The 25557-nt window shown below is 39.3% G+C and overlaps 8 protein-coding genes across 8 annotated transcripts; 1 reads left to right on the top strand and 7 right to left on the bottom strand.

The window, feature by feature from the left end:
- The first annotated feature begins 222 nt into the window (after window positions 1-222).
- On the top strand, window positions 223-1669 carry LOC100241839 (NAC domain-containing protein 6). The gene is made up of 3 exons (XM_002281780.5): window positions 223-511; window positions 613-881; window positions 995-1669. Exons 1-3 carry the CDS (start codon window positions 346-348, stop codon window positions 1397-1399), a joined length of 840 nt encoding a protein of 279 aa, XP_002281816.1. The 5' UTR covers window positions 223-345; the 3' UTR covers window positions 1400-1669.
- Window positions 1670-3248: 1579 nt separating this feature from the next.
- On the bottom strand, window positions 3249-4499 carry LOC100232985 (chitinase class I). Its single transcript, NM_001280962.1, is given in 3 exon segments — window positions 3249-3642; window positions 3735-3888; window positions 4103-4499. Coding segments are annotated over 3 exon segments (945 nt in total).
- Window positions 4500-7564: 3065 nt separating this feature from the next.
- Window positions 7565-8710, bottom strand: LOC100252108 (uncharacterized). The gene has a single exon (XM_002281713.4). The coding sequence runs from the start codon at window positions 8542-8544 to the stop codon at window positions 7645-7647; it is 900 nt and encodes a 299-aa protein (XP_002281749.1). The 5' UTR covers window positions 8545-8710; the 3' UTR covers window positions 7565-7644.
- A 1375-nt stretch (window positions 8711-10085) lies between these two features.
- Window positions 10086-10976, bottom strand: LOC100260729 (uncharacterized). Its single transcript, XM_002278896.3, has one exon. The coding sequence runs from the start codon at window positions 10974-10976 to the stop codon at window positions 10086-10088; it is 891 nt and encodes a 296-aa protein (XP_002278932.1).
- A 1135-nt stretch (window positions 10977-12111) lies between these two features.
- Window positions 12112-13008, bottom strand: LOC100257230 (uncharacterized). The gene has a single exon (XM_002281701.3). The coding sequence runs from the start codon at window positions 13006-13008 to the stop codon at window positions 12112-12114; it is 897 nt and encodes a 298-aa protein (XP_002281737.1).
- Window positions 13009-14460: 1452 nt separating this feature from the next.
- LOC100262338 (uncharacterized) lies at window positions 14461-15369 on the bottom strand. The gene has a single exon (XM_002281691.1). It carries the CDS (start codon window positions 15367-15369, stop codon window positions 14461-14463), a length of 909 nt encoding a protein of 302 aa, XP_002281727.1.
- A 1244-nt stretch (window positions 15370-16613) lies between these two features.
- On the bottom strand, window positions 16614-17069 carry LOC100265938 (uncharacterized). Its single transcript, XM_019218824.1, has one exon. It carries the CDS (start codon window positions 17067-17069, stop codon window positions 16614-16616), a length of 456 nt encoding a protein of 151 aa, XP_019074369.1.
- A 6777-nt stretch (window positions 17070-23846) lies between these two features.
- LOC100267495 (uncharacterized) lies at window positions 23847-24743 on the bottom strand. Its single transcript, XM_002281679.3, has one exon. The coding sequence runs from the start codon at window positions 24741-24743 to the stop codon at window positions 23847-23849; it is 897 nt and encodes a 298-aa protein (XP_002281715.1).
- Between the last annotated feature and the right edge of the window lie 814 nt (window positions 24744-25557).

Raw genomic sequence — 25557 nt, 5'->3', positions numbered from 1 at the left:
AAAGAAATATGGAAAAGAAGACCAATGTGAGGGGCCAGAGATGTGGCCATGTCCATTTCCTCTGTCAAGTCTCTGGTGAGTAGTGAGTCTGCGAGGGTCAGTTTATAAGCGTGTGGGTTCCACCATTGGTACATGCCCACGTAATTCCAAGTCCATTGGAGACTTTTAGGCCCCCACACCCTTTAATTTTCATTCATCTTGGCCCCCTATGAAGCTGTAATCATCAGCTTTTGAGTTCTTATAAATATGTTCAGGAGTTCGTGTTTGTGAATATGGGGCCATTGCAATTAGCCTTAAAAAAACATTGAGAGGTAGCTCACAGGACAACACCAGTAAGCAGTAGACATGGAGGACATGACAGCAGAGCTTGAACTACCCGGGTTTCGGTTTCATCCTACCGAGGAAGAACTCCTGGACTTCTACCTGAAAAATATCATTTTTGGGAAGAGGCAGAGGTTTGATATAATTGGACTGCTCAACATATATCATTATGATCCTTGGGCTTTGCCAGGTGTGTATTTCTTTAAATTCTTTTTGTTTGGATGTTTGGATGCTAATTAACTAGTATGAGGAAGCTAAATTGTTGATGTCATGGTGGGTTATTTTCGATAGGATTGGCGAAGATTGGCGAGAGGGAGTGGTACTTTTTTGTTCCTAGAGATAGGAAGCATGGCAATGGAGGAAGGCCTAACAGGACCACTGAAAATGGATTCTGGAAGGCCACAGGCTCAGACAGAAGAATACTGAATTCTTCTGATCCTAAAAGGATCATTGGCCTGAGAAAGACTCTTGTGTTCTACGAAGGAAGAGCACCTCATGGAAAAAAAACTGATTGGGTCATGAACGAATATCGCCTCCCAGACAACTGTTCCATACCAAAGGTACCTGCAAAATAGCCCGTCCCATGCAGGCAATTATCATCCAGTCACATTCTGCAGGAGAGCTCTGATGAATATGGGTTCTAATGTTTTCTCTTCTGTTATGTGTCATGCAGGACATAGTGTTGTGTAAGATATATAGGAAGGCAACATCCTTGAAGGTCCTGGAACAAAGGGCAGCAATGGAGGAAGAGATGAAGTCAGTTCATGGATCACCTTCATCTCCAATGTCATCAATGGATGGTATCTCATTCTGCAGCTCTCAACAAGAAAAGCCGGGGCCATCGATGCCCATGCAGGGCATGGTTTTCAAGAAGGAAGTAGTAGAAGAGAAGAAGTATGAAAATGGCCAGGAGGGTGCCAAAGGGTCTTGCTCATCTCTGCAGTTGCCATCAGGGAAGTTGACTGAGCTCCAAGTTCCAAAATCAGGCACAGACTGGAGCCAGGACCCCATTTGGACCCAACTAGGCAGCCCTTGGCTTCAAAATCTGAACACTTACACCAACATTCTGAATTTCTAAGGCCTTTGTTTATCTGCTGAGGATGAATCTCAATCAACCCTGTAGATAAATTTTGTCTCCGAGTCCATCTAGGCCATTTTGTCATCCCTGGCTTGGTATGAATAACAGTTTGGACTGAGCCCAGAGGGTAGCCTTGACTCTGTTTCAAAGTTTGGACGTATTTACTGATCTTGTAATCAAAGAATGTTAACTTTATGTATGTTCAATGTAGCTTATAAGTTCATTATGCAATGTGGTTACTGGCCAACAGTGATCTCCATTTGATCTTCATTGATGATCTTCAATTTTAGAGCGTATGCAATCCTCTGCAAATGAACCAGATTAAGGTTTTTTAATGGGGATGTTTAGTGTGAAAGCCCGGAAAAGGGGGCACATAAATGGATTATATAACCAAAAGGTCTATTGGGAAATTGTATGGAGATTTCAGGCTTGGCCCCATGAGCATCTTTTACTTGATATTTTTTTGAACTTCTTGTCACCTACCTAATACTTGTTTAATAGCCACTTGCCTAACATCAAATCTTGGACTTGGCTTCTCTGATCTAGCGGGGGTAATGGAACAATACAATCACTTTCTTGATTCCCACTTCCAACAATGGGAAAAAAGGTGTTGCAATCAAGCACTTAGCCATTTCATCTGAAAATTAATTAATCGGCACTGAGATCAAATTAATTTCGATTCAACATCAGAGTCATCCCACACAACACACCCATCCATCATACTTATCGCACACAAGTGACACAACACATTCATCCATCTAAAAATCATTTTTCACTTTAACCCATGACCTTTCTTTGATACCAGTTGCTTGAAGCAAAATATTAGCCATCAAAAACCAATTTTTCTAAGGTCATTTTTCAAAGACATGCAGCTCCTCTAACTCAAACCTATGATTTGGCTTTTATATCACTTGTTAAGATCAAGATATCAGTCATTTCATTTGATCAATTGGTTGTTAGTAAGATGGGTCAAGATCAAGTTAACCCTCTTTATGTGGTTCGACATCACATTCATTCACGCTCGTTTGGAGCTTAACCATTCAAAGATACAGAGTGAGACTTAAATCTTTCTCATACAACACATCCATTTTGGGGTTTTAACCCATCCCAAGCTTATAATAGAACCTAATCATCTCAGGCCCTACACACCCATCCCAAGGTCAATTTTGAATCGTCATTGTCCTAGGAACAAAATTGTTTTTATAACTAACAAAGGCTACCGGCAAAATGTTATTATATACTCACATGAAAGCAAAATGTTATCAGTTGGTGAGACTATGATCAAGATCTATAACATTTGTATACTAAATTATTGTTGGAAAAGCCTACTTTTGTTATACTTTTTGACGGATTAAGAAGTTCCGAAAGATATCTTACCTAAAAAAAAATGTATTTATCATAAACATCAAATATGAACTAGGTGCTTTTCTAGGTATTTTCTGAGTATTTTCTGGCAAAAATGTATAAGAAAATCCAAAATTCAACATTGTCAATAACCCCTATTTCTAGCCACCAATTCATACTGTTTATGGTGGAGAAAGTCCAAGGCAAGGACCCCCTATGCAGGCATCTGATAATGTGTTCCGAAGCCTGGAGTTGTGTACTCATTCATGACACACCCATTAGGGAAATAAACTTAAGACACTAGACATTGCATACTGGGGATTGCAGAGGTTGTCACACAGAAAGATTTGGATGCTCAGAAAACAAAATTTTGCATATTATTGATCTTCTCTTAGTTGTTTGATGTAGCAACTAAGACGTTTATTCATACAGTTCATGGATACAACTTCTCACATCACCATAGCAGAGTGGACAAAACAGGTTGAGCAGAAAGCATACAGCAACTTTAGATGGTGTCCAGCAGGAGGCCAGACCCGAAAGGCCTTTGGTTGTTGCAGTCCAGGTTGTTGCCATAGCTAACCCTAAGTATATCACAGTACCTCTTATAGAAACCTATGCGGTCCTGGACCTGAGGAACTACCCCTTTCCCACATTCAACACCTCCATTGATGATGTTTGTGATAACACCAAAACCGGGAAGCCGCCCTGCTGACCTATCTGCACCTGATGGGGTCCATCCTCCTGTGATGACATTATGGCAGGAAGGCTTGGGTGACTGGGGTGTCATCCAGAACCAGAAGGCTGTCTTGAATGATATGACTGCATCTGTTGCTACTAGATCAGGGTTGTTTACCAGGTCTACCCCTATGGCTTTCCCAGCTTGCCCATAGTTGTAGTTGCTGAAATACAAAGGTTATTTGTGATTAATCCATAGTTACCACGAAAGGAACAAGAAAGAATCTGTAAACAGAAGAAGTTTTCGTGTACTTACTAGGAAATCTGTATGGGGCCTCGGCCATAGTATTTCCTACCAGCGGCACAAGGCCACTGTGCACTAGGAACACAGTAAGCTCCGGGGCTGCCTTGTTCCCTGAGGTAGCAGTATCCCCAAGCGTATGGGCCATCAGGTGCACTAGCCCACCCCCCTGAACAAGCATAACCCAAATAAATCATTCAATTAAGGCTTTTCATATGCTACTCTGTAATGATTTGCTCCCTATCGTGTAGATATTAGAAAAGCGGTGAGAGCACATTGGGCTCAAAATGGATAATATCTATATGGCTGGGAGCTGATCATTACATAATGACACTAAAATCAAATAAGACAACACAACAAACTTGAATACTAACTAAACTAACCAGTGGTTTCATGAGAAGTTTGAGCCAAGAAGGCTGCGATTTCCCTTTTACGAGTAGTGGTATCACCAGTTGTTCCAAAGCCAGGAAAGGCCTTAGCAGCAGCTATGAAAGCGTCATAGGTGTAGAAGCCCTTGCCAGGGCAACTCCCCTCATTTCTATGCTTAAGCATATCATTGAACATGGACCTGGTAATAAGCTGGCCAATGTCACCAGTGGAACTGCACTGGCTTTGGCAGCCACTGCCACAGTAATCAGCAGTGTTGCCACACCAACCAAACTTGCTGCAGCATGCCCCCCCTGGGCAAACTCTACCCCCAGCTTGCCCTCCACATTGCTCTGCTGAGCCAACCAGTATTAATGACAACAGACAGAAAGCTACCAATGCCCACAACCCCATTTCTCTATTTGTTGTGAGTTTAGTTGTTTCTACACTAAGCTAGAGATTGCAGGTATAAATAGGGGGTGTTCTTGACTTGTTCAACAACATTGGATGGCCTTATCTTGTCTTCTTATCCATTATTTCTTTTGAAACTCGAAAGGGCAAAAAGATGGCACGTGGGCGGCTTTTTTTAGCCTCATCCCCATTAATGCTATTCTAATACAGAAAATGTCATCATATGCCAAGTGTATGTCAACTTATTGAGAGACAAATCCATAAAATATACCCAATAGAAGCGGTGAAAATGGACTACCTTCCTCACCAAGCTGCCACCTCTTGAGCTTGAGAAGCACACCTCATAGGCTCCTGGATGGTATATACTTGAAATCTTGCAAAGATTTTAACCATAAAGTTGTCAACAAATTTTTAAGTCTTTTTAACATATATCCTTCAAATGGGAAGATATTTGCTTGAATTTATTTTGAAGGGGGTTAACAAGTGGAACACTCTACACCTTTCATCGGACCCTTGCCTTCTGATTCAATACAAGTGTAAAAAACTTAAAGGAAAAACCCTTTAAACAAAGGTGAAAATGACTACTCTTATGACAGAATTGCTCTATCCTGTCCATGAACTTTATACCTTTGCTCATTGTTTTTCAACGAGGTTAGGTATGGGGACATTGAATGTTGATCTATATTTATGGGCTGAGGATAAGGGAAATAATGGTCTGCAATCATGTGTTTTTACTTTTTTGTTCGTCTCCTGTTAGGACAAGTCATTGACCAAGAAAGTGAGTCAAAAACAACATTTGCCCACTCCGGATTGAACCAACCATCTTTTTGGGACTGGGTCTTCTCTGCTGCAATTTTTTAATGTTGCATATCTATGGAACCCAATGTGACACGGAAAAACCCTTACTGCAATCTGGTATGGCATCTGATCAGCTCAAATGGACTTAGGTTTATGGGATGGGTTTGGCTTCAGTTCTCAAATGAGAATCAAAGGCTATGAAGTGAGGCTCTGTTGAAGTTCTACGGCATGCAAAAGCCTCATAATATAATGATCCGTTTTCAATTAAGTAGATATTTTCCGTTTTAAATCCAAAGGACCCTCACAGATTTATAATGTGTCTGAAAAAGGCTTATACATATATAATGTGGAAATTTTTTTCCCTTTGTATCACACAGAATTCTCACTTTTTCAATACTAAAAGAGGTGCTATCAGCCTGTTGTTGGGCCAGGCCAACCTTGCCCACACCTATGCAGCTTCCAAGGCCAAGGCCCCTTAATTTATGCAACTGCTTCGGCATCTGCAACCTTATCCTTTGGCTATGGCTGGGCATGGATCTACAATTGTGTTGATAATTGTTAGTTAATTAATTAATTAATCAATCAACTCGTGAGCCACTGACACAACTGCTGGCCAAGAGGCAGGCCAGATCTGCATATCACACATGACCATGCTCTTCACATTGTAGAAAAATGTGAAAAGGTCAGTCATGTTCCACAACAGAAAGGCGGCCACCACTTGTGTTTTTTTTCATCATAGAGGAGGACAAGGCAATTTGATTAGCTATAATATACAAGAAGGTTTAAAATCCGAAAAAATGCTAAGATATTATAGTGATATCTATCGAAATCCAAATCTAGACTCTTAAATACATACGATGGAATCTAGACCATTGAATGAGAATACAAAAAAATGGAATCAAAGTAGCAAAGAACAAATAAATGGGATCAGGGTATAAATAACGAGCCTTGAAAATGTATAAATGACACAATTTAATTGATGGTGTCTTTTTCATAACTACCAAAAAAAAGCCATATTTCTACGTTATGGATGACCCTTTCTATTTGGCATCTACATCATCCCCTTGAATGATTGATTAAAGCACATGGATAAGAGCACTAAGGGGATGCCTGAGTGGCTTGAGTTGGAGATCTTTTAAGAATAGTGCAATTCTAGCTGGATGATGACCAATCAAGATGGTGAAGTTATCAAAATTTAATTGCATACAGTCCTACTGTGGAATCAATTAGGTAACTAGAAGCAAATGTTAATGCTTGTTATTTACTTATTTAATTGATAATTTTATTTTTTTTATTAGTTAGTTGTGACTTGGATTCAATCATTCTTCTCAAAACCACTTCGAACTTCTTCAAATTCAATTCAGGTTATTCGGAATAGTGAAATTTAAGATAATTATGTATTTATAATTTATAGTTTATAAAGTTTTTGGAATGACTAATAGACGGAATTAGAAAAGACTTATTTTGTATTTCCTACTAAGGTTGCTATTATGTTTTAAATTCCAAAAATTGTTTTTGGTAAGTTTTAAAATTGTATTTATCTTTAAATAAATGTTTGATTCTAAAAGTGGTTTTTGGAATGCTTTAAAATTAAGAAACTCTCTATAATTTTGAAAATGTTTTACAAGTACAGATAGAGATTTTTTATTAAAAAGATATGAATTTTCATAAATCCTATGAGGGTATGAAAATCTTTTAAGATCTATCTTAAGAGTACATTTGGCTAAACTATAGGTTAGAAATCTCATCATGAAACTTTAATAGAGGCTTTGAGGGATCTAGTAAGAGCATACACGATGTTGTGTTGGAGATGTGGAAAAGGAGTATAAGTGTTGATGGTATAAGACTCTAGAGAGCAGGCGAATCCGACCATATAAAATGGTGTACTCTTTTTTCATAATTAGTGAATTATTTAACGGTCAAAAGACCACCCATGATTTTTTTATATACAAGGTTGTGAGGTGGTTTTTCCACGTCATATTCCTGTATTCACATTAGTGATTGATTTTATTAATATTTACATGAGATTGATTACTCTCCATGAATAAAGTAACAAACCAAAAAATGATAATAATGGAAATTAATTCAGGTGTTTAGCCCATTTGCCTCATTGTATCAAGACTAGATATTAAATTTCTTTTACTCCGAATGTGATTGAGCCCATAACTCATACAAAACCTTACAGAAGGAAAAAAAAAAGTAGCATAACAATGTTGGTTTTTCCATAATAGATGTGAAATGGAATCAAAGATAAAGATATGTATATATTTTGTAATTCTCATTCATTTACAAGTATTCTAAGAACAATAGGCCTAGCCTTTGCACATGAGACTACAACATAATTTTTGATCTAGTGGCTGAGGGTGTTGAGAAGAGAGACCCTGGTTTTGATTAAACACCTGGACAGGAGTTCTATCCCTTCTTCAAGGTCTTGAATGCTTGATTCCAATTTTCCCAACTCATTTTGCATATTATGAATCTGCACCAGGTTAACAGATTTGGTCTTGAGGCCAATGAGGATGGATAATGCCGCATCCATTTTCTCAAATTCAGTAAGATTTATTGCTGCGTCTTCACATGCCACACGCTTATGATGCATCAGCTTTGAAACCAAAGACCACCCACTTGGCTTGGATTGTCCTGTTGCTCTTGCAATTGAGGACAACAGAGATTCAAGCACTGTGAGAGTGAGTGCTTCCACCTCCCTTAACATGTAAACCATGGAGAGAGTCTTAGGGTCTTTGTTCAAGGGAGAGAAGCTGCACTTCTTCTCCATGCTCTTCAGATTACTTAGGGCCTTGTGGATTGCCTTCTTTACCTTCTTCCTAGAGGTTAAATATTCTCCAACCTCAGTTGAGATCCCATTTTCGCCTCCCCGCCTTCTTCGCAGACTTGATTGAAGTTCATGTGCATGTTCCCTTGTCTGCAGCAAGGCATCCTTAGCAGTGCCACACACATCCAACAGCTTGAGAGATCCATCCAACAGCTCATCAACCCATTTCTCATGGCGGTGTTGGGCTAAGGCCTGTTGAGTAAGTGGCAACAGAAGTAAATCATCTACACAATCATGTAGATCTTTAAGCCCACTCAGTCTGTGGCTTATTGATGATGATGAGGACGAGGCAGCTTGAGAAGCTCTTAATCTGCATAAATGCTCATCAAATTCAGGAACAAGAGGGTGTGGTCTAGAGGACAAGCTAATAGAGCGAGCTTGATACTGGGCTCTGGGGTTTAAAGGAGAGGCAGCCATTTTTTGCTTCCTGAGAAAAGAGAGGGCCAAGCCTTGCGATTTGCCTGCCTTTGGTATTTACACTATATATAAATCCTGCAGCAAGGAAACATGAGGAATCTCATCCTCTTCAACTTTCAATGAGTGGTAACATGATTTTGAGTTGAACCTAAAAGCTACCCCACCGATTTTCGTGCAATGTCTCCCTCCAACCAGTTCTCCAACTCATCATTCAATTAGTTCAACCTGAAAATCACAAGTTTATCTTGACATAATGCAACACCAGCAAAAAATATATTTCAGAACAATTCATAAAATATGCAATGCACAAGTGGCGTTGAAACTTGATAGTCTCCTCTGAATCCAGTAACAATTTAAACCATCCCCATTAATTTCCCTATGTATATATGCATATTTCTTTACTCCTTTCTCTGCATAACAACAGTTTAGACAAGATTTAAGGGCTTGATTTACCTTCTCTTTTCAGTATACTTATTACTGCTAAGAGGGAAATGAAGTGAAGCTCAGATGAAGTTCTACACTTCACAGAGGACTCATAATTTTCCATGTTCAATCTTAAAAGCAGTGCTGCCATCAGGTGAGGCCTATTCAAATTTTGAGAATTGCTAACCCCATCTTGCCCACAGTGAAGCAGCTTCCATGGTCCTTAGTTTGTGCAACTACTTCTGCTTCTGCTGCCTCACACGCCCTCAGACTGAAGATGCACATGCATCTATAATTGTTGTAATCATTGTTAATTAATTAATCAAGCAACTCAGGCAAGCTATGAACACCATTGCTGCCTAAAGGGAACGCCAGATCCATATATGCAACTAGTCCATGCTCTTGACAGAGTAGAAATTTGATAAGATCAGTTAGGTCCCCCAACAAGAAGACAATCAGCACATGTTCTTTTGTGAAGGGAAGAAAATTGGTTGGCCATCTTCAACTAAAACATGGGGAAGAGCAGTAATGAGGTGCCCCGGTTGAATGAGATGGAAATCTTGCAAAAACAGAATGTAACTCTAGCTGGATGATGACCAAACCAGGCTGCAAACAAAATGGAATTTTACAAGCATAGAATCAAACTTAATTATCTGTAATCCTTTGTAACATAATCAGACAGTGGACTATTTCTGTTAATGTTTTTTTCTCTCTTTTAATTTTTATTTTTTATTTTTTTCCTTTTTGGAAGGAGGCAGGGAAGTATTAGCCAATATTTGAAAAACCAACCTGAGGAGGAATTCTACATCTAAAAAGCACAACTAGTTCCATTGTCCAAGTATTTCCACAATCAAGATTTCACCATTATATCACTGAAGTGAATGCCATATATGTATGCTATGGCCTCATAATCCTCCTTAGGGGGCTGCAACCATAGCTCGATAAAGGAAAACAAGCAGTACAATCGCACTAATTTGATCATAAGAGATGTGATTTAGAGTAAATATATATATATATATATATATATTTTATGTATATATTTTTATTTCTCATCCATGTACAAGTATGCAAAACTCAACAGGCCATTGCTCAATGACATTACAATATGGAATTTTCATCTACTGGCTGAGGATGTTGAGAAAAGACACCCTGGTCTTGATTGAACGCCTGTATAGGAATTCTAATCCTTCTTCAAGATCTTGAATGCTTATTTCCAATTTCCCTAACTCAGTTTGCACAATATCAATGTGCATTGGGTTGGATTTAGTCTTGTGGACAGTAAGGGTGAACAATGCAGAATCCACCTTCTCAAATTCACCAAGATCTATTGTTGTTGCTTCTTCACATGCAATGTGCTTGTGCCGCATCAGGTTTGAAACCAAGGACCAGCCACTTGGATTTGACTGTGCTGTTTCCCCTGCTATTGAGGACAACAGAGATTCAAGCACTTTGAGAGTGACAGTTTCCACCCCTCTTAACATGCTAACCATGGAGATGGTCTCAGGGTCTTTGTTCAAGGGTGAGAAGCTGCACTTTTTCTCCATGCCCTTCAGATCCTTTAGGGCCTTGTGGATTGCCTTCTTTACCTTCTTCCTAGAGGTTAAATATCCCACAACCTCAGATGAGATCCCACTTTCACCTCCTCGCCTTCTGCGCATACTTGATTGAAGTTCATGTGCATGTTCCTTTGTCTGCAACAAGGCATCTTTAGCAGTGCCACACACATCCAACAGCCTCAGAGATCCATCCAACAACTCATCAACCCATTTCTCATCATAGTGTTGGGCTAATGTTTTTTGGGTGAGTGGCAATAGAAGCAAATTATCTACACAATCATGTAGATCTTTAAGGCCATTGAGCTTATGGCTTATTGATGATGAGGCGGGTTCAGAAGCTCCTAATCTTCTCAAGTGTGCATTGAACTCAGGAATGAGAGGGTGTGGTGCAGAGGGCAAGCTAATAGAGCGAGCATGACAAGGGGTTTTCAGGTTTAAAGGAGAGGCAGCCATTTTTTTCTTCCTGGAAAAGAGAAGACTTAGCAGTTGAATGTACAATTCAGCCTTGCAATATGCCTGCCTCTGGCATCTACCCAATATATATTCTGAAGCAAGGAGACATGAGGAATCTCATCCTCCTCCACTTTCAGTGAATGATTTTGGCATGGATTTAAATGCTACTTTGGCAATGTTCAACAATGTCTCCCTCCAGCCAGTTCTACAACTCAGCAATCAATTAGTTTAACTTGTAAAATCACAGGCTTATATTGACATAATGGAAATATATCATAAAATAATTCATAAACTATGAAATGCACGAATGGCATTGATAGTCTCTTCTCTGATTCAACTAATAAGGCCATTTCCTTACTTTGTTCAATGCATGCATACAATAATTATGTGAAACAACTGCACATTTTATAGGCTATGCTGAGTTTATATATTCAACAAACAAAACTGGGATGATGCCTCCTACTCTTCTGGGGCCTGCCTCTCTGGAAGACAAGACATCTGCCTCACCCATGCATGCATATTTCTTTTCTTGATCATCACGATAATTAAGAAGATGACAAAAAAGATCTTTTATTTCTTCTTGTTGATACAGCAACATTGAACTGCCATGTGGATTTTGAGTAGGGATTCTTAAGAAGAATGAATTTAGATTACTATGATAACAAAAACACAACATTGTATTTCTTCTATGTAATTTCATTAGGATTTTGCTCCTCTGTTATTAGGTCTTAACACCAGCAGTTAGTACAAACTAGCACCTGAGAAATGAACAACTGTTTTGGTAATATAATCATGGATGACACATATGGATTATGTGCTCTAATATATGATAGGCAATTATATAATTCTTGGGTTGGTGATGGTCTCTTACTGGCCCTTTGGTGATTCTAATTTGGGCAAAAGCTTATTTCTTAGAATCAAATGACATGAGATTTCATTTGGTAAAAACTATCATTGGTTTTTAAACTGAATTGCACTTGACACACAATGTAATTGATGAGAATAACAAATGTTTGTGCAAGAATATATATTGATATATAAAAAATAGTACAAATATTTTTTGTTCATGTACAAGGATGTATAGCTGAGCTTCTGTAACAAAATTTTTTGGTGCCTATACGATTTTTTTTTTGAGCTAGTGGCTGAGGATGTTCAGCAGAGACACCCTGGTTTTGATTAAGCGCCTGGGGAGGAACTCTATCCCTTCTTCAAGATCTTGAATGCTTGATTCCAATTTTTCTAACTCATTCCGCACTCTATCAACATGCACTAGATTAACTGATCTACCCTTGTGGCCAATGAGGGGGTACAATGCAGCATCCACCTTCTCAAATTCACTAAGATCTACTGCTGCATCCTCAAATGCGACACGCTTCTGGTGCATCAGTGTTGAGACCAAAGACCAGCCACTTGGTTTTGATCGTGCTGTTGCCCCAGCTATTGAGGATAACAGAGATTCAAGCACTGTGACAGTGACTGTTTCCACCTCTCTTAACATGCTAACCATGGATATGGTTTCAGGGTCTTTGTTCAAGGGTGAGAAGCTGCACTTGTTCTCCATGCCCTTTAGAGTCTTTAGGGCCTTGTGAATTGCCTTCACTACCTTCTTCCTAGAGGTTAAATATTCCTCAACCTCAGTTGAGATCCCATTTTTACCTCCCCGCCTTCTGCGAATGCTTGATTGAAGTTCATATGCATGTTGTCTGGTCTGCAACAAGGCATCCTTGGCAGTGCCACACACATCCAACAGCTTGAGAGATCCTTCTAACAGCTCATCAACCCATTTCTCAAGGCAGTTTTGGGCTAAGGCCTGTTGAGTAAGTGGCAACAGAAGCAAATCATCTACACAATCATGTACATCTTTAAGGCCGCTCAGTTTGTGGCTTATTGATGATGATGAACAGGTGGATTCAGGAACTTTTAATCTGCACAAATGCTCATCAAATTCAGGAATGAGAGGGTGTGGCCTAGAGGGCAAGCTGATTGACCGAACATGATACTGGGATTTTGTGTTTAAAGGAGAGAATGCCATTTTTTTCTTTCCTGGGAAAAGAGAAGACCTAGCAGTTGAATGTAGAATTCAGCCGTGCAATTTGCCTTCCTTGGCCACCTATGGCATATATATTATGGAGATAGAGGAGACATGAGGAATCTCATCCCCTTCAACTTTCAATCAGTGGTAACATGGTTTTGATTTGGATCTAAATGCTATCTTGGCGATGTTCATGCAATGTCTCCCTCCAACCACTTCTCCAACTCACCATCCAATTAGTTTAAGTAAGACTGCATGCTTATCTTCACATAATGTAACACTAGAAGGTGTTATTATAAAATAGCTGATAAACTAAGCAGCCCACGACTGGCATTGAGATTAATGGTTTCCTTATACAATTAGCAAAACCAACCCCCTGATTTGCCCTCTGTATAAATACACATTTGATCACGTCTTTTTCTGGAATAATTGTGTGCATGACAACTACACGTGAGGACTAACTAAATCTCGTATTGTGTACCAATGTAAATATTGATATTGATGAGAAAAATACCTGCTGCCAACCTGGGGCCAGCATCTTCCCAGAGGACAACCAGTCTGACTCACAAATTTCTCTTGTAATCTATCCTTTTATTTCTTTGTGTTGCTACACTAGCATTGAATGGCAGTGTGGCATGTGAAACGAAATCACTGCCAAGAGAATCAGACTGTGGCTCTTTGGCATACATTTGAACAGGCATTTTTCCTTGGGAAGAAATTAAATGTGGATGCTAATGGCAGGCCTTTTGCTTTTGCTGCTAATGGTTTTGGATGTTGAGAAGGGGCGCTCTGATTTATCTTCATCCAAGGTTTCTCCATGTCCATGTTGATCTGATGCCTAAATGGATCAAGTAGTGACTTAACTCCTTTTCTCATTCCAAGAATCAAGCCAATAATTTGAGAATTCGGAATCCTGCCCATAGGCCTAAGAGAATTTGATAATGAAAAATTGTCAAGCCTTTCCCCTTTTCATATTTCATTTTCCAACTACTTCCATAATCAAGTTCTTACTCTGGATGATTCTGGGGAATTTATCTATAGCTAAATAATGCAAGATTGAAGATGTCTCAATTTCTGAAACAAATTGAAATCCCCCTTTCTCACCATGTCCTTATTCATAAAGGCTGAAGTGCACAATTGTTCACCCCCTCATACAGTAGCAAAATACTTTGCTAATGGTTTCCTTTATAAAATTGAGTTCATCTGCAGTCGAAATCTTTCCCTAGATACAAACCATGAATGCCTTCTAAGTGGATTCCTTGCCTTACTGAGATGGTAGCTCATATAATACATCATAGGAGGAAAGGAAAAAAAAAGGATAGTGTTGATTTTGCATTAGAGAAAATATTGGAATGGAAAAGAAAGAATTGTATTTGTATTTCTCGTTCCTGTACAAGTATGCAAAAATTAGTAGGCCATGGCCCATGACACTGGAACATGCTTTTTTTTGAGCTAGTGGCTGAGGATGTTGAGGATGGACACCCTGGTTTTGATTAAATGTCTGGATAGGAACTCTATCCCTTCTTCAAGACCTTGAATGCTTGTTTCTAATTTCCCTATCTTGTTTTGCACATCATCAATGTGCACAGGCCTGAGAGATTTAGTCTTGCCGCTAATGAGGTTGCATAATGCAGCATCCACCTTCTCAAATTCGCTAAGATCTCCTGCTGCTTCCTCACATGCCACATGCTTGTGATGGATCAGTTTTGAGACAAAAGACCAGCTACTTGGTTTTGATTTTGCTGCTACCCCTGCTATTGAGGACAACAAAGATTCAAGCACTGTGAGAGTTACTGTTTCCGCCTCTTTTAACATTGTAACAATGGAGATGGTATCAGGATCTTTGTTCCAGGGAGAGAAGTTGCTTTTGTTCTCCATGCCCTTCAGATTCCTTAGGGCCTTGTGCATTGCCTTCTTTACCGTCTTCCTCGAAGTTAAATATTCCCCAACCTCAGCTGCGATCCCATTTTCACCTCCCTGCCTTCTGCGCAGACTTGATTGTAATTCATGTGAATGTTCCCTTGTCTGCAACAAGGCATCCTTAGCAGTGCCACACACATCCAACAGCCTGAGAGATCCATCCAACAGCTCATCAACCCATTTCTCGTGGCGGTGTTGGGCTAAGGTCTGTTGAGTAAGTGGCAACAGAAGCAAATCATCTACAGAGTCATGTAGATCTTTAAGGCCTCTCAGTCTGTGGCTTATTGATGATGATGATGATGATGATGATGAGGCAGCTTGAGAAGCTCTTAATCTGCACAAATGCTCATTAAATTCAGGAATGAGAGGGTGTGGCCTAGAGGGTAAGCTGATTGAGCGAACATGATACTGGGCTTTCAGGTTTAAAGGAGAGTAGGCCATTTTTTCTTCACAGGGAAAGAGAAGACCTAGCAGTTGAATGTAGAACTCAGCCTTGCAATCAGCCTTCCTTGGCCACCTATACCATATATATTATGGAGCGAAGAGACAAGAGGAATCTCATCCTCTTCAACTTTCAATGAGTGTAACCTGATTTTGATTTGGATCTAAATGCTATCTCGGCAATGTTCATGCAATGTCTCCCTCCAACCAGTTATCCAACTCACCATCCAATTAATTTAACTTCTAAAACCACATGCTTATCTTTAATGCAACACTAGATATTATTATCATAAGATAGATGATAAACTAAGCAGCACACGAGTGGCATTGAGATTGATGTTTTCCTGATACAATTAACAAAACCAACCTCCTGATTTCCCCAATGTATTTATACAGATTTCTTCCAGTCTTTTTCTGCAATAAGTGTGTGACACAACTACAGGTAAAGACTAACTTAATCTCATATTGTGTACCAATGTGAATATTGATGTTCATGAGAACAAGCATTGAAATGATGCTTGCTATCCACTTGGGCCAGCATCTCCTCATAGGACAGGAGGTCTGACTCACTAATTTCTCTTGTAGTCTCTCCTTTTATTCCTTTATGTTTCTACAATAGCATTGAATGGCACTGTGGCATGTGAATAGAAATCACTGTTAAAGAGAATTAGGCTATGGCCCTTTGGTATTTGAACAGGCATTTTTCTTGGGAAGAAACTAAATGTGGATGCTAATGGCTGATGCTTGAGTTATGTGCTGGCCTTTTGCTTTTGCTGCTAATGGTTTTGGATGTTGAGAAGGGACACTTCTGTTTATGGCCACCTGCATGACAATTAAAATACTGAGTGGAAGCAACACAACATCGACATTGGCCATTTCTTAGGATTTCCAAGAATCAAGATTATCAATGAGAGCACCTTCTTCATCCAAGGATTCTCCATGCCCATACAGTAGCAAAATACTTTGCTAATGTTTTCCTTTATAAAGTTAAGTTCATCCGCAGTGGAAATCTTTCCCTAGATACAAACCATGAATGTCTTCTAAGTGGATTCCTTTACTTACTGAGATGGTAGCTCATATAATACATCATAGAAGGAAAGGAAACAAAAGAACAGTGTTGATTTTGTATTGGAGAAAATTTTGGAATGAAAAAGAAAAAAATTGTATTTGTATTTCTCATCCATGTACAAGTACGCAAAAATTAATAGGCCATTGCCCTTGACACTGTCTTATGCATTTTTCAGCTAGTGGTTGAGGATGTTGAGGAGAGACACCCTGGTTTTGATTAAATGCCTTGATAGGAACTCTATCCCTTCTTCAAGATCTTCAATACTTGATTCCAATTTCTCTAATACATTTTGTACATTATCAAGAGGCATCTGGTTAACAGATTTGGTCTTGTGGCCAATGAGTGTGCACAATGAACTATCCACCTTTTCAAATTCACTAAGATATCCTGCTGCTTCCTCGCAAGCGACACACTTGTGGTGGATCAGTTTTGAGACCAAAGACCAGCTACTTGGTTTAGATCTTGCTGCTGCCCCTGCTATTGAGGACAACAAAGATTCAAGCACTGTAAGAGTGACTGTTTCCACCTCTTTTAACATGCAAACCAAGGAGATAGTTTCAGGGTCTTTGTTCAAGGGAGAGAAACTGCACTTGTTCTCCATGCCCGTCACATTCCCTAGGGCCTTGTGCATTGCCTTCTTTACCTTCTTCCTAGAGGTTAAATATTCCTCAACCTCAGTTGAGATCCCATTTTCACCTCCCCACCTTCTTCGCAACTTGATTGAAGTTCATGTGCATGTTCCCTTGTCTGTAAAAAGGCATCCTTAGGAGTGTCACACACATCCAACAGCTTAAGAGATCCATCCAACAGCTCATCAACACATTTCTCACGGCGGTGTTGGGCTAAGGTCTGTTGAGTAAGCGGTAACAGAAGCAAGTCATCTACACAATCATGTAGATCTTTAAGTCCACTCAATTTGTGGTTTATTGATAATGATGAAGAGGTAGCTTGAGAAGCTCTTAATCTTCACAAATGCTCATCAAATTCAGGAATGAGAGGGTGTGGCCTAGAGGGCAAGCTGATTGACCGAACATGATACTAGGCTTTTGTGGCCATTTTTCCTTCCTGGGAAAAGAGAAGACCTAGCAGTTGAATGTAGAATTCAGTCTTTCAATTTGCCTTCCTTGGCCACCTATACCATATATACCATGGAGCAAGGAGATATGAGGAATCTCATCCTCTTCAACTTTCAATGAGCACTAACATGATTTTGATTTGGATCTAAATGCTATCTTGGTGATGTTCATGCAATGTCCCCCTCCAACCAGCTCTCCAACTCACCATCCAATTAGTTTAACTTGTAAAACCCCATGCTTATCTTTACATAACGTAACACTAGAAGGTGTGTTGGAAGCAGGGGAGGTTAACACACCAAGCAACAGAGAATAGAGATATGCTGCTACTGATCTCATCTTTTTATTTGATCATAAGGCTGAATTTGTACAGATTGTGTAACAGATATGACCTCAAAAAAAGCATCAAATCAAGCTACTTGTTGAACAAACAACTACCTCCTACAAAATAGCATCAGAATTTAACTTTAAAAAAAAAAAACATAAAAATAGCAACAGCAAAAACAGAAACATAAAAATAGCTTCAGCATTCTAGTAATCTCGTTGACTTCAATTGCATGTGGTTGACGATTTCAGCCTTTCCCTCAGCAGCTACTAAGGCATAACTCTCAACACTCCTCCTTGACTTAGGAGCTGCAAACTCCAAGTCTTTCTCGTAGAAACTCAAATCTTATTTTAGAAGAGCTTTAGTCAGAATATCTGCATTCTGACTTTCTGTATTGCAGTAAACTAGCTGTATATCTCCTTCTTTCTGTACTTCCCTCAGAAAATACAATTTAATCTTGAAGTGCTTTGTTTTACCATGAAAAACTGGATCATTTGCAATAGATATAGTGGCTTGGTTGTCTACAAACACCTTTGTACTCACTTCTTGCTTCATATCCAAATCTGTCAGCAACTTTCTAAGCCATAAGGCTTGATTTACAGCTGCAACAGCAGCAATATACTCTGCCTCAGCTGTGGATTGAGCCACGACTTCTTGCTTCCTTGAACTCCATGAAAAAACACCAGAACCAAAGCTAAAACAACAGCCTGAAGTACTTCTCATATCGTCAACACAACCAGCCCAATCACTATCAGAAAATCCATGAAAATTGAAACTTTGAACTTGACTGAACTTAATGCCATAATCCACAATGCCTTTAACATATCTTATCACACACTTTGCTGCCTGGAAATGAATTTCACTAGCACAATGCATGTATCTCGAAAGTAGACTTACAACATGCATTATATCGGGTCTTGTTGCAGTCAAGTACATTAAGCATCCAATCATGCTTCGATAAAGTCCTTCATCTACCTTTTCAGCATCGTCCTCCTTACAGAACTTCTCTTTCTGGTTCATAGGGGTAGATGTAGGTTTGCATTCCTCTATTTTGAATTTCTTCAGAATTTCTTTGGCATATTTTTGTTAGCAGATGAAAATCTCATTTTGCTTCTGGTGTACTTCCATTCCCAAGAAGTAAGACATCTCACCTAGGTCTGTCATCTCAAAGACCTGCTCCATTTCAGCCTTGAATTTGTTCACAAACCCTGCATTACTTCCTGTTACAAGCAAATCATCAACATATAGAGAAACAATTAATATATCTTCTTCAATCTTCTTAATGTAGAGTGTAAATTCACTCAAGCTCTTGTGAAAGCCTAAAGTTAGCAGGTGAGTGTCAATCCTGCTGTACCAGGCTCTAGGGGCTTGTCTTAACCCATACAAGGCCTTTTTAAGAAGGTATACTTTTTCTTCTTTTCCTTTGATAGCAAAACCTTCTGGTTGTTCGACAAAAATCTCTTCCTCCAGGTAGCCATTCAAAAATACTGACTTCACATCTAGTTGATAAATTTTCCATTTTCTTTGAGCTGCAAGAGCCAACAACATCTTGATTGTATCCAAACGAGCTACTAGTGCAAAGGTTTCCTAAAAGTCAACACCAAACATTTGTGCATACCCTTTGACAACTAGCCTTGCTTTATGTTTGTTTATAGAACCATCAGAATTGAGTTTGGTTCTGTAAACCCACTTAACCCCAATAGGTTTTTTGTGTGAAGGTCTATCTACTAGCTCCCAAGTGTTGTTCTTGTCAATCATATTTAGCTCCTCCTGCATTACAACCCTCCATCTTTTATTTTCAGCAGCTTCAACAAACCCTGCAGGTTCAAGAACAACTATATTACACCTTTGATAAATATCAAAAAGTGTCCTGAAACCTCTAACTAGAAGTTCATCAACATCTTCATCAATATATTGTTGATTCTGCTCATCCCAGCTCCATTTCTCCATTTCCAAAAACTTAACATCTCTATTTACCACAATTTTACTATTTTGTGGCAAGTAGATTCTGTAAGCTTTTGAGGTGCTGCTGTATCCAATGAAAATTCCTGGTTCTTACTTTTTATCTAGCTTGTCTTTTTTCACCTGAGGAACATAAGAGAAACATAAGCAACCAAAGGTCTTTAAATTCATTAGCATAGGCTTATAACCAAACCAGGCCTCAAAAGGTGTCTGTTTCTGCAATGCTTTTGTTGGTAGTCTATTTAGCAAAAATACTGTTGTATTTGCAGCTTTAGCCCAGAAACTTTTTGGCAGTTCTTTCTCATGCAAAAGACATCTTGTCATCTTCATTATTGTTCTATTTTTTCTTTTGACCACCTCATTTTGCTGTGGGGTGTATGGTGCAGTGAGCTGGTGATCTATGCCTGCATCTTCACAAAATTTGTTGAATTTTTCTGAAGTATATTCTGTACCATTATCCAACCTTATAACCTTGATTCTATATTCACTTTGATTTTCAACCATGGCCTTATATCTCAAAAACACATCAGCAACCTCAGATTTGTAAGTGAGAAAATAAATCCAACAAAATCTTGTGAAGTCATCAATAAATGCAATATAGTACTTACTCCCTTTCAAAAATGGTGTCTTTTGAGGTCCACTAACATCTGTGTGAACCAATTGTAGTTTTTGTGTTGATTTCCATGCTGCTTTTTGAGGAAAAGGAAGTCTTATTTGCTTCCCATATTGACAGGCTGCACATATAGGAAGTTCTTCTTCCAAATCAGGGAGTCCTTCTACAATCTGATTCTTCTTCATGTAGAGCACGACATTGTGGTGGAAATGCCCTAATCTTTTATGCCAAAGCATTGTATTGTTCTCATGTTGTGCAATAGCAATTTGCTCATCTTCTAACATATTCAAGGCAAAACTTTTGCCTTTCATTTTTATGTTGAACACCTCTCTGCCTTCAGCATCCTTGATTATGCAATTTTTGTCTTCAAAACAAACTTTAAACCCTTTCTCAACAAGCTGTCCAACACTTAGCAGATTTTGGTCAATGTCAGGCACAAACAAAACATCAGAAATGAGCTTTAAACCTGTTAGGCTTTCAATAGCTACTGTTCCTTTACCTTTTACTAGAATATACTCACCATTTCCAATTCTGACTTCGGAAATAGTTGTCCTATCAATCTCCCTAAAGAGATCTTGATCATATGTCATGTGGTTTGTGCAACCACTGTCCACGAGCCAGCTTTCAAAGGTGCTTCTGTTTGCAAAACATGTTGTTGAAAATAGTTGCTCCTCCCGGTATTGTTCAGCTGCTACATTGGTTTCTCCCTGCTGCTGCTGAGTTCTACAGATCCTTTCTATGTGTCCCTGTCTACCACATTTGTTGCATTTCACATCTGGTCTCCACCAACATTTTTGTTGAGGATGATTTGTTTTCTTGCAATGAGGACAGGGTGGATAGGTTCCAGTTTTTTGATTGTTGTTGTTGCTTGGCTTATTGTTGTTCTTTTTGTTCTTCCTCCTTCTTGTGTTGCCTTCATTGGTCTGTGTCTTTGCTTGAAAAGCTCCTTCTACAGAACTTCCTTGCCTCATGAGTCTTCTTTGTTCCAAAGCTTGTAAAGCATTTAGTAGTTCTGCCAAGGTGATACTTGACAAATCTTTTGTGTTTTCCAAAGAAGAAATTGTAGCTTCATATTTTTCAGGAAGTGTGACAAAATTTTTTTGAACAACTCTTTACCTAGCAACCTCACCTTGTTTGCTATGGTAAGAAGTTGTTCTGCATAATCTTTTATGGTTTGAGACTCCTTCATCCTCACCATTTCAAATTCTCGAATCAGATTCATCACCTGCATATTTCTGACTCTTTCATTGCCTTGATATTCTTCCCGTAGATGCTTCCAGATTTCTGCAGCAGATTCAAGTTGCATGATTCTGGTGAGAATTAATGGTGAGACTACAGAAAATAAGCAAGCCTTGGCCTTAGCCTTCCTCGTCTTTTTCTCCTTATGGTTTTTCATCTGTGCCACAGTTGGATTGGCTCCAAGTGGAGAAATTTCATAATCTTCCTCTATCGCTTCCTAGACATCAAGAGCCTGTAGATGAACAGTCATCCTGACAGCCCAAGTTTGGTAATTTTCTCCATTGAAGACTGGTGGTGCTGCTGTGAAGCTTGCTTCTTCCATTTCTGCAAGGTTTTCAGATTCAGGTTTGGTATATGGTGTTTAGGCTCACACACCTCACTGGTCCCTCAAGACAAAAATGCTCTGATACCAAACTGTTGGAAGCAGGGGAGGTTAACACACCAAGCAACAGAGAACAGAGATATGCTGCTACTGATCTCATCTTTTTATTTGATCATAAGGCTGAATTTATACAGATTGTGTAACAGATATGACCTCAAAAAAAGCATCAAATCAAGCTACTTGTTGAACAAACAACTACCTCCTACAAAATAGCATCAGAATTTAACTTAAAAGAAAAAAACATAAAAATAGCAACAGCAAAAACAGAAACATAAAAATAGCTTCAGCATTCTAGTAATCTCGTTGACTTCAATTGCATGTGGTTGACTATTTCAGCCTTTCCCTCAGCAGCTACTAAGGCATAACTCTCAACAAGGTGTTATCATAAAATAGCTGCTAAACTAAGCAGCCCACGAGTGGCATTGTGAGTGATGGTTTCCTCATACAATTAACAAAACCAACCCCCTGATTTTCCCCATGTACATATACACATTTTTTCTTTTTCTGCAATAATTGTGTGCAACATACAGCTACACGTGAAGAATATATCTCATACTGTGTACCAATGTGAATACTGATAGTCACAAAAAAGAGCATTGAGCTGATGCCTATTGCCCACCTGGGCTAGCATCTCCCCAGAGGACAAGTGGTCTGACTCACTGATTTCTCTTGTAATCTGTCCTTCATTTCTTTGTGTTGCTATAGCATTGAATGGCAGTGTGGCATGTGAATAGAAATCACATGCCAAGAGAATCAGACTATGGCACTTTGGCATTTGAACAGGCATTTTTTTTGGGTAGAAATTAAATGTGGATGCTAATGGCTGATACTTGAGCTATGTGCAGGCCTTTGGCTTTTGCTGCCAATGGTTCCGGATGTCGAGAAGGGGCGGCGCTCTGTTTTATGGCACTCCTCACCTAAATTTCTTGCCTCACCTACAGGACAGTTAAAATACCGAGTGCAAACAACCCAGCATCAACATTAACCCATTCAAAAAATTTCCAGGAATCATAATTAGTAATGCAGAGGACCTTCTTATCCAAGGATTCTCCACGTCCGTATTGATCTGACGCCTAAACAGATCAAACGGTGAGGGAGTTAATCAAGCCTGCAATTTGAAAATTTGTATCCTCCTCAACAATGCTCCTACAAGCCTAAAAGAATTTGATAATGAAACTGTCAAGCTTTTGGCCTATTCATGTTTTGTGTCAAAAGCCATTACCTCTAATTTATCAAGAGCAATAGCATGACATAAAAGATCAAATTTCCCTCAGAGAGCATCTTGTGCATCATATATTTGTAAATTTTGATCTTTTGTTGAAATAATTGGCCCATGTGGAACTGAAATATGAGTAGTTTCATTTTCCAAGTTCCTGCATAATCAAGTTTGTACTCTGGATGATTCTGGGGAATTTGTCTATAACCAAATAATGCAGAACTGAAGATGGCTCAAGTTCTGATACAAATTGAAATCCCTTTCCTCACCATGTCCCTCTGTGTAAAAGCTAAAGTGCGCTATTGTTCCTCCCCTCATTCATTGGCAAAATACTATGCCAATGTTTTCCTTATAAAGTTGAGTTCATCCATGGTGGAAATTTTTCCTTAGGCATAAACCATGAATGCCTTCTAAGTGGATTCCTCGCCTTCCTGAGAGGCAGGTTCATACAACACATGGAAAAGAAACAAAAGAGATTTTGCATTGGAGAATATTTAGAATGAAAAAGAAAAAGTTGTATTTGTATTTCTCATTCATGTACAAGTATGCAAAAATTAATAGGCCATTGCCCATAACACTGTAATATGCATTTTTTCAGCTAGTGGCTGAGGATGTTGAGGAAAGACACCCTGGTTTTGATTAAATGCCTTGATAGGAACTCTATCCCTTCTTCAAGATCTTCAATACTTGATTCCAATTTTCCTAATGCATTTTGTATGGTATCAATGTGAATCTGGTTAACAGATTTCGTCTTGTGGCCAATGAGGGTGAACAATGAACAATCCACCTTTTCAAATTCACTGAGATCTCCTGCTGCCTCCTCACATACCACACGCTTGTGGTGGATCAGTTTTGAGACCACAGACCAACTACTTGGTTTAGATCTTGCTGCTTCCCCTGCTATCGAGGACAACAAAGATTCAAGCACTGTGAGAGTGACTCCTTCTACCTCCCTTAACATGCTAACCATGGAGAGAGTCTCAGGGTCTTTGTTCAAGGGAGAGAATCTGCTCTTGTTGTCCATGCTCTTCAGATTCCTTAGGGCTTTGTGCATTGCCTTCTTTACCTTCTTCCTAGAGGTTAAATATTCTCCAACCTCAGTTGAGATCCCATTTTGGCCTCCCCGCCTTCTTCTCAGACTTGATTGAAGTTCATTTGCATGTTCCCTTGTCTGCAACAAGGCATCCTTAGCGGTGCCACACACATCCAACAGCTTGAGAGACCCATCCAACAGCTCATTAACCCATTTCTCATGGCGGTGATGGGCTAGGGTCTGTTGAGTAAGTGGCAACAGAAGTAAATCATCTACACAGTCATGCAGATCCTTAAGACCACTGAGTCTGTGACTTACTGATGATGATGATGAGGCAGCTTGAGAAGTTCTTAATCTGCACAAATGCTTATCAAATTCAGGAACAAGTGGGTGTGGTCTAGAGGGTAAGCTAATAGAGCGAGCATGATACTGGGCTTTGGGATTTAACAGAGAGGCAGCCATTTTTGCTTCCTAAGAAAAGAGAGGGCCAAGCAGTTGATTGTACAATTCAGCCTTGGAATGAGCCTTCCTTGGCCATCCTCACCATTTATATCATGGAGCAAGGAAACATGAGGAATCTCGTCCTCTTCAACTTTCAATGAGCAGTAGCATGATTTTGATTTGGATCTAACTGCTTTCTTGGCGATGTTTATGCAATGTCTCCCTCCAACCAGCTCTCCAACTCACCATCCAATTAGTTTAACTTGTAAAAGCCCATGCTTATCTTTATATAAGACAACAGCAGAAGGTAATATCATAGAATGATTAATAAAATAAGCTGCCCATGGGTGTCATTGAGATTGATGATTTCCCCTGATGCAAGTAATTAACAAAACCATCCCCTGATTTCCCTACGTGTATATACACTTTCTTTCAAGTCTTTTTCTGGACAATAAACTGTGTATTGTGTAAAACAACCACACGTGAGGATTAACTTCATTGTCATTTGTGTACCAATGTGAATCTTGATATTCATGAGAACAGGCACCAAGATGATGCCTGCTGCCCACCTGAGGCCAGCCTTCTCCGGAGGACAAGGGATCTGCTTCTCTCATGCTCACATGCGCTGAGTTGCCATTTACACAGAAAAACCTTTTAGCATTAATTTATCTCGTAATATCTCCCTTCTTTTCTTTTTGTTGGTACAGTAATGTATGTGAGTAGGGGTCCTTACAAAGAGAAGTAGACCATGGTCCATGGGATTTGAACAGACATTTTTTTCTCGTCAAAAAAATTAAAATGTGGATGCTAATTGCTGACACTAGAGCTATGTGCA

This window comes from Vitis vinifera, chromosome 3 (assembly GCF_030704535.1).
Source record: "Vitis vinifera cultivar Pinot Noir 40024 chromosome 3, ASM3070453v1".
Classification (NCBI taxonomy): domain Eukaryota; kingdom Viridiplantae; phylum Streptophyta; class Magnoliopsida; order Vitales; family Vitaceae; genus Vitis; species Vitis vinifera.
Note: the sequence above shows the minus strand (reverse complement) of the source record. Positions and strands in the feature narration are given on the sequence as shown.